The 9,383-nt window shown below is 44.3% G+C and overlaps 1 protein-coding gene across 1 annotated transcript; it reads left to right on the forward strand.

The window, feature by feature from the left end:
• Nucleotides 1-20: 20 nt before the first annotated feature.
• tdrd6b (tudor domain containing 6b) lies at nucleotides 21-8,894 on the forward strand. Its single transcript, XM_072458054.1, has 3 exons — nucleotides 21-5,765; nucleotides 5,850-5,908; nucleotides 8,707-8,894. The coding sequence occupies exons 1-2, from the start codon at nucleotides 35-37 to the stop codon at nucleotides 5,867-5,869; spliced, it is 5,751 nt and encodes a 1,916-aa protein (XP_072314155.1). The 5' UTR covers nucleotides 21-34; the 3' UTR covers nucleotides 5,870-5,908; nucleotides 8,707-8,894.
• Nucleotides 8,895-9,383: the final 489 nt, after the last annotated feature.

Genomic DNA, 9,383 nt, shown 5'->3' on the forward strand with positions numbered 1-9,383 from the left:
TGTTTTCAGGCCAGCCCCGGCGACGGCCCCCGCAATGCGCTCGGTCCCTGGCGTCCCGACTCCGGGCTCCCAAGTCTCCGTCGTCGTCGCCGGAGTGAACCTGAACCAGAACTGTGGCCTGGTGGAGCTGTGGGTCAACCTGAACCACAACGTCAAACGCGTCTACGAACAGATGCGAGAGGAGATCCAGACGCCCGAGAGACGTTTCTGCGGAACCGAAGGCAAAACGGGCGATTTGTGCCTGGCTAACGTCGACGGGAAGTGGCACCGGGCGAGAATTGTGTCCGTGCGAGAGGAAAACTACGACGTGTTTCTAATCGACCAGGGCCGACCGCGTGGCACGGTGAGCGACAAGTTGGCGTGGGGCAAAGACGAGTGCTTCATTCTCCCTCCTGAAATCGAATGCTGCGTGCTAGCTAACGTGCTCGCCGTCGAAAATGACTGGCCGGAAAGGGCGACTAACTTTCTTAAATCCTTACCCGGCAAAGAATTCCACGGACTGGTCCTGCACGCGTTGATGCCGGACAGGACAATTCTGCTGGACCTGCCGATCGTTTCGAAGCATTTGTGCAAGGAGGGAGTCGCCAAAAAGATTCCGGCTGGGCAATTTAAAAATTTGGTGCTGAAATGTCTGAATTTGCCAGAGGAAAACGCCACGGAGGTCATCACAAAAGAGCAAAGCTTGAACGCTAGCAACCAGCTTGAAAACGACAACCACTACTTCTACCCTGAACTCATGACCAATGCGCTGGAGTCCGTACAGGTGACAGAGGTGATCGACCCGGGCAATATATTTTGTGAACTTACTATATATTCCAGAGCGGTCCAGATCTTAACGGAACAAATGAATCGAGAGATCTGCGATGGCGCTATCGTCGACGAATCCCAACCTCAAACTATTGGAATGCCATGTGCCGCTGTGGGGACGGACGGAAAATGGCGCCGTGCCATTTTAAAACGACAAATGACTTCAAAGGATGCTACGGCTGAAGTATTTTTTGTAGACGAGGGTAAAACTGAACTTGTCCCAGCTTCACATGTCAGAAACTTAGATCGGAAGTTTTTGAGGATGCCTGTTGCCACTTATAAGTGCAAGTTGGAGGGAGTACAAAACGATAGGCAATGGGAACAGAAGGAAATTGATGACCTAAAGTCGATGATATTGAACCAATACATCCTCGCTATGTTCGGTTGTCATATTTTGCCAGAAGAGCGGTACAGCGTTAGCCTCTATACCTCCAATGCGGAGTGTATAAATGATTATTTTTTGGAAAAGAAGGCGGAAGAGATGAAAAACGACGCACAAACATGTTTTCCACACGAGCCGATTCCAAACTGCGCTACGAACGGCACCGCAAACCCGAGCGATTTCCAAAACTCTGAGCGATCTTCGTTCATCCAAAGCTACAACTCGTCTTTCAGTCCAATGGAGATGCCACTTTGCGATCTGCTAACTGTCGGAGCTAGCGTCGGCGTCAAAATCTCTTGCATCGACAGTATAAACAAATTTTGGTGTCAAACGTCTCAATGCAACAAAAAGCTCGACGTTCTAATGCGTGATTTGCAAGCTCACTACGTGTCCGTTCATCCAAAACCGCTCGTCGAATCGGTTTGCGTGGCTCGACATCCCGACAACAACTTTTGGTATAGGGTGAAAATCATGACAAACCAACAGTGTCCTGATGTCAAAGTAAGATTTATAGACTTTGGTCAAACTAAAACGGTCCCATTGCGAGAACTGCGTCCGATTGACCCGACATTCCTAAGACTAGATGCGCAGGCTTTCCAATGCTCCTTGGTCGATGTCCCACTCACGGATGTTAACCACGCTAACAAGGAATTTCGCAAGTTTTTCGACGAAAGTTTAGCTCAAAATAGAGGTCTAAAATGTGTCGTGAAAGCGGTGGGGTCTGACAAAGAAGGCGCGTTGCTGAACGTGGTCGATCTGCAAACGCAATCTCAGAGCGTGTCTCAAGTTCTGTCCGAGAAATTGGCAACGAGACCCGTAGTTTTCAACCAATCGGATCATAAAATCCTAGTGAATTCAAAAGAAAAGATACGTGTACGCTTTTCCGAGACGGTCCACAACTTCTACTGCCAACTTGATCGAAATTCACGACTGTTTCAGCAAGTTCAGAGCGATATTGAAAAACTAGTTCCCTTTGCGTATTCTGACCACTCCTTCGCGATTAATGACCTCTGCATTGCGAGATACGGCGATTCTAAGTGGCAACGAGGACAAGTGGTGGAATTATCTCCAGATTTAAAGGTGCATTTTGTTGATCTTGGCGAAACGCTGGCCATAAATATGACAGATATTCGACCGTTTCCACCTGAAGCGAGCTCTGCGAGAACGATTCCAATTTTGGCAGTTCCCCTCGCCTTGTTCAACGTCCCAGTAGAGATCCCGCAAGAAATCAATGCATGGTTTGCTGAAAAGGTTGTTGGCAAATGTTTAACAATGTCTGTGTTGGGAAAAGGACCCAATGGGAAGCTTGCGGTCGAGTTATTTGACGAGTTGTCCAAGAGTTTGAATGGACAAGTGAGAGAGAAAATGGATATCGCACAAGCGGACAAGCGGCTTTGCAAGGGGACAAGTCCAGTTTCAAATGGTACGGAAGAGCAAACGGGTGACTCAGATTGCGACGTGGCAAAACGGAATGTTCCGCATACGTCGCCAACAAAGCAGAGCGAAGAAGTGAAAATCCAAGATGAGCCTACTTTACCGTCTCAAAACGTGCTTAACCACTCTACGGCTCAGAAAATGGATGACCGTACAAGTACCGCGGCGATCGACAATGAAGGAAAGACTCCATCGCCACCACCACCGAGTCAAACGGCAAACTTGCCAGAGAAAAAAACGTATAAAAAGCCAATTATATCTTTTGAGACCCAAGTGTTGTATGCCTCCTCAATTACAGGTCCTGCCTTCTTTTGGTGTCAATGCAGCGACACTGAGGAGTTGGATAAAATAACGGAACTCGCTCAAATCGAGGGAAAGACTGAGCAAGATTTATTTTTCCCACATTTTCTACCGATCGGTAATCCATGCTTGGCTTTGTACAAAACAGACAACCGGTGGTACAGGGCGCACGTCGTAGACAAACACCAAAACACCAGAGACAAACTTTCCGTCGCGTTCATCGACTATGGAAACGAAGAGGACGTCGATTTCAAAGGCGTCCGCCCGATATCGCCCGGGTTGCTTGCGATCGCGCCCCAAGCATTTTTGTGCCGTTTGGAAGTAAATGATGAAGAGTTGGAAGCGTTCGAAGAGGTTCTGGATGACGCGTTTTATGACGCATTCCACAACGTTCTAGTCGATAAGCCGCTAAATGTAAAAGTGCTAAGAATAGGGAAGAATGTGAAAGTAAAATTGCCCCAGTATACGGTACGGATTGATAGTGTTGACTTGCATAAACTATTGGATACTTATGGAATCACAGTTGGCGAAATTGTACCTAAAAATGAAATCTGCCAGATGTATAGATATTCTGCGTTTCAAAATATTCTCTACAGTAAGCCAAATGCACTACTTGATAAGAAACTAGAGGCTATTGTGACGTTCAGTTCCGGTCCGGCACACTTTTGGTGTCAGCTTAGCGATTTAGAAAAGTTGGATGAAATCAATGAAAATGCTAAAAATGCTGGTTTGGCTAGAGATTCTTTTTTACGCAACGCTTCGTTCCTCAAATCTCTATGTCCAGAAAGTCCTTGTCTGGCGTTCAATTCTGATGACGACAAATGGTACAGGGCACAGATCATTAGTAAAGGAATGGACACGCTAAAAGTAGTTTATGTCGATTATGGCAAAGAAAAAGAGATTTCTGTCAACAATGTCATACAGTTACCGCAAAGGTTGACGATGATGCAGCCTCAAGCATTTTTGTGTCGCTTGGAACGTTTTGACGAAAATGCAGGAGAATTGGATGACGAGCTTTACGATCGGTTTTACAAAGCCATGGCGGACAAGCTTTTGGAAATGATTGCAGTGTCCGTGGAGCACAATGAGGAGCTTAAAGTCCCGCAATACACCATTCAAATTGACGCTAGCTATGCAGAGAAACTCGACAAGCAAAACGAAGTGAAAGGGGCCACAAGTGCTTCTGAAACCTCTGCAGAAGAATCTATTCAGACTACGACCTCAGAAGTTCCCGTCAATCGCTGCAAGTTCAGGAGGCCTCAACTTGACACGGACAAAACAGTGGTTGCATATGCTTCATGTATTTGCGAACCAGACTACTTTTGGTGCCAGTTTGCCGACCGCGTACCGCTAAATGAAATCCAAGAACTTGCTATTAACGAAGGAAGGGCTCCACACGATATGAATTTTGCAAATAGTCTTGTTCCCGGTGACCCGTGTATTGCACTTTTCACCGAAGACCGTGTGTGGTATCGAGCTCAAATTCTAAGCAAAATGGAAGACAAGTTTTCTGTTGTGTTTATCGACTACGGCAACGAAGAGGATGTAATGATCCAAAATATCCGGCCGATTTCTCAAAGTTTGCTGAATGTGGCGCCCCAGGCGTTTCTTTGCAGTTTAGATGGCTTTACCCCTTTTAAAGGGGAGTGGGATGAAAAGGTTTACGATGATTTGGAAGTCTTCTTGGATGGCCATCTACTCAAAGTGACCCCATTTCGCAAAAGATTTTACGGAAATAACAGACTTCTCCAATTTGATGTTGACGTCCATCGCGGATCCACGTCAGTCAATGAGGCAATGCAAAAGTATTGGAAAGAGAATATTTCAACCCAAGACGGTAGAAAACTGGAGAACCTTTCAACCCCAGAGAGCAGAAAATTGAAAAACCCTTCAACCCCAAAGAGCAGCAAATCTGAGAACTCTTCAACCCCAAAGAGCAGCAAATCTGAGAACTCTTCAACCCCAAAGAGCAGCAAATCTGAGAACTCTTCAACCCCAAAGAGCAGCAAATCTGAGAACCCTTCAACCCCAAAGAGCAGCAAATCTGAGAACTCTTCAACCCCAAAGAGCAGCAAATCTGAGAACTCTTCAACCCCAAAGAGCAGCAAATCTGAGAACTCTTCAACCCCAGAGAGCAGCAAATCTGAGAACCCTTCAACCCCAGAGAGCAGCAAATCTGAGAACCCTTCAACCCAACTAAATGAAAATGAGCAAACTGACTCCAATTCCTCCAAACAGCCATTTGCCTATAAGAGTCCAAATGTGTCGCAGAACACAACTGAACTTGCCTATGCTTCCTGTATCGTTGACCCCCATTTTTTTTGGTGCCAGTTTGCCAGTTGGGACGAAGGACTCAAAACGATGGCGCAAGAGGCGGGACTATCCCAGCCGCGTCCCACGACTTTGAACAAGGGCGATCCGTGCTTGGCCCGTTTTTCAGAAGACAACCTGTGGTACAGAGCACTGGTCGGCGAGAAAAAGGAAGAAAAGTTTCACGTCGCCTTTATCGATTACGGAAACGAAGTGGACGACGTAACGATCGACGACACGAGAACGTTGCCGCAAGACTTGCTCGATCGACGTCCCGGGGCGTTTCTGTGCACGCTGCATGGATTCGAAAAGTCGCGAGGCACCTGGGACGACGCAGTATACGACAATTTTTACAATGCCATTTTGGACAAACGTCTAAAAGTTGCGATCGTAGCCGTGGAGGAAAACGCTGCGTGGGAAATGCCTCGATACTCGGTGCGAGTCGAGCTGGAGGAAGGAACGAACGTGAACGCGCTGATGGAGAAGTATTGGAAAAGATCAGCGGACGAAAACCCAAAAGACAACGAGTCGGGTAAATGCATTTTAGTGACATTTGATTGACTTCTGCTGGTGTTTCGTTTATGTTCTATTAATTGTTTCTATCTTGGTTTTACAGACGCAAGCCGGTTACTGTGATGGAGACGGAGTAAGGCCACGGTACGAGTTAAAGCCCCAGTACGTAACTTTCAATCCAATATTCCACAGTATGGCATAAAACCGTACGGTCGCCGTGGAGAATGTTCAGAAGTATAGTTTTAAATTTCCATTTTCGTGGAAATTTGTTGGTTTTGTGGTAGATTGTGTCAGTTTCAGATGGAGGGCCTGTAACAACATGAGGCAGCTTTTGAAAGAAATATCTAAATTTAAGATATTGTGTTCTTGTCATTTAAAAGTCTCACTGTGTAACATTTCAACTAAGGCCGCGGTCATTTTATCACTTGGTTTACGGATCCGCCGCACTTAGATAATTAATTTTTACTATATAAATAAAAAAAAAAAAATTAAAAATGTATAAAGTACCGCCAACGCAAAATAGCATTAAATGAAATATAAAACACGGTATTAAGTCAAAAGATAAGAGCGCATGAAGCAATTTCTCGTCAAAATCCTGCAGGACTCGTTTATTTTGGAAAGCATTGTCGTGATGGAGCCTCGCCGTCCAGTGCGCAGTCCTGGCGAGAGCGCGCGCCCGTTTCCCTGTCTGCTGCGCGCCTTTATATCGCAAATATACATTTTAAACCCGTTTACCACATTTTTTCCAGCGCGTTTTGCCGTGACTAAGGCGTCAGTTCTACCAATGCAAAACAGGCTAAATCTACTGTTGCACTCTCCTGCACGCCGCGTCAATACATTTCATTTAAAAATCCGTAAACCAAGTAATAAAATAACTATGGCCTAACAGACTAAAAACTAGGGCTGCGTGATATTGGAAATGATTGAGATCACTGCTGCTAAATACCGTTATATTGCGATATTTGAATATACTTTTTGACGCAATCATTTCAGTTTATATTAAAACAAACACGTTTATCCCTTTTTTAATGTATTTGTCAAACTGTCAAAATGAAAACTTCTTCATGTGGGGACACAACCTAAGCGCAATAGCACAAGTACCATTTGATTAAACCTAAATAAATGAGACTAAATCGAGGCGAATTTAAGTTTTTATAAAAAAATAAAAAAAAATCTTACATTTCTTTCAAATGGATGAACTTGGGCTTGCCTTTTCACAGACCAGACTTGTGACTTGGCCTGGTGGAGGGAGGCAAGAAAGTCCATCAAAAATGTTACACAGTGGAGCTTTAACATGGTTTATTAAACTTGATTCTTTGACCAAATTAATGGAAATGTTGCTGTTGGAAGTAAATCCCTTTTCACAAGATTTTATTTAAGAAATCTAATTATTTTTATATCATTATTGGTTTATCCTCTTATTTGTTAAGGATTAAAACATTTATGGTTCTGATTTAGAAATCTGGGGGTAATAATGGACTCAGACTTGAACTTTAATAGCCACGTCAAATCAATAACATCAGCAGCTTTTTACCATCTAAAAAACATTGCCAAAATCAAAAATATAGTGTCAAAACCAGATTTAGAGACACTTATCCACGCGTTTGTCTCCAGTAGATTAGACTACTGTAACGGCCTGCTCACTGGTCTCTCCAAACGAGCTGTAAAACAGCTGCAGTACATCCAGAACGCTGCTGCTCGGGTCCTGACTAGAACCAGGAAGTATGATCACATTAGTCCTGTTCTCAGGTCTCTGCACTGGCTCCTGTGGCTCAGAGAATAGACTTTAAAGCAGCTCTGCTTGTGTACAAGTCTCTCCATGGCCTAGCACCAAAGTACATATCAGACATGTTAGTGCCATATGAACTATCTCAGACTCTGAGGACCTCAGGGACCGGCCTCCTGCTGGTGCCCAGAGTCAGGACTAAACATGGACTGGCCTCCTGCTGGTGCCAGAGTCAGGACTAAACATGGACTGGCCTCCTGCTGGTGCCAGAGTCAGGACTAAACATGGACTGGCCTCCTGCTGGTGCCAGAGTCAGGACTAAACATGGACTGGCCTCCTGCTGGTGCCAGAGTCAGGACTAAAAATGGACCGGCCTCCTGCTGGTGCCCAGAGTCAGGACTAAACATGGACCGGCCTCCTGCTGGTGCCAGAGTCAGGACTAAACATGGACTGGCCTCCTGCTGGTGCCAGAGTCAGGACTAAACATGGACCGGCCTCCTGCTGGTGCCAGAGTCAGGACTAAACATGGACCGGCCTCCTGCTGGTGCCAGAGTCAGGACTAAACATGGACCGGCCTCCTGCTGGTGCCAGAGTCAGGACTAAACATGGACCGGCCTCCTGCTGGTGCCAGAGTCAGGACTAAACATGGACCGGCCTCCTGCTGGTGCCAGAGTCAGGACTAAACATGGACTGGCCTCCTGCTGGTGCCAGAGTCAGGACTAAACATGGACCGGCCTCCTGCTGGTGCCAGAGTCAGGACTAAACATGGACTGGCCTCCTGCTGGTGCCAGAGTCAGGACTAAACATGGACTGGCCTCCTGCTGGTGCCAGAGTCAGGACTAAACATGGACTGGCCTCCTGCTGGTGCCAGAGTCAGGACAAAACATGGGGAATAAGCGTTTCAGTTTTATGCAGCTAAAATCTGGAACATCCTGAAGATGTGAGACAGGTTCTACTCTGACAATGTTCAAATCTAAGCTAAAAACTGTTTTGTTTAGCTGTGTTTATGACTGAAAGGATTTCTTCTTTGCACTCTTCTCTTTTGTTAGTGATTTTATTAGTTTAGACAATCAGTTGGATTGATAATTTTTAATTTAGTTAATTTTATTGTATTTCTGTTTCTATAATTTCTTTGTGATTTGAATGCATTTTTCCTGTTGTGTGAAGCACTTTGAATTGCCTTGTGTATGAAATGTGCTCTACAAATAAACTTGCCTTGATTCATCTGTTTCAGGTCTGGGGAGTTCTACAAGAGCTGGAGAAAACGCTGTTCACTTTATGGTGTTTTTATGTTAAAGTTAATCTAGACACAACCAAATTAAATTATCCTATGGTTTCCTCAACATTCATGTTTAAAGCTTCAGTTTTAAATACTGCCAGTTGCATTTATTTGTACAATTTATGTTCAAGTATTAATATTTTTAACAGGATTAAATATCTTGTCAACATGTTTGCTGTATATGAACCATGCATTATGTGAATAAACAAACTTAAATACTGAATTGCTGACGCTAAACTCCTGTATCGGTCCATTTATAATTACTTTATTAAATCATTATTAAATCTTTTTGGTATTTTGGCTCCAACCATTTATACAAAACATTCCCAGGGTGTAAAATGTACAACAAACCATTAAATTGTACATTTTCATATCAGAAACCAGTCTGAGAAACACTGCATGTGCTACACTACATGTATTTATTATTGGTGCATTTATAGGGCAAATTATTTTAATGATGCTTGTTTTTGTTAAAGATTTAGTATGTCAGGATGAGAAAAATATATTTTTTTAGCTTTGAAAATATTTGAGCTTGATGAAAAAGTATCTCTTGTAATAAATGCAGCTTTCTGTAGATTGAAGTAGAAGTACTCTTGGAAGCATGGTACTGGTGTCTGTAGAAAAATGATTAA

The sequence above is a fragment of the Eucyclogobius newberryi genome, unplaced genomic scaffold, assembly GCF_026437365.1.
Source record: "Eucyclogobius newberryi isolate DKJ021-1_F unplaced genomic scaffold, fEucNew1.0.hap1 SCAF_21, whole genome shotgun sequence".
NCBI lineage: Eukaryota > Metazoa > Chordata > Actinopteri > Gobiiformes > Gobiidae > Eucyclogobius > Eucyclogobius newberryi.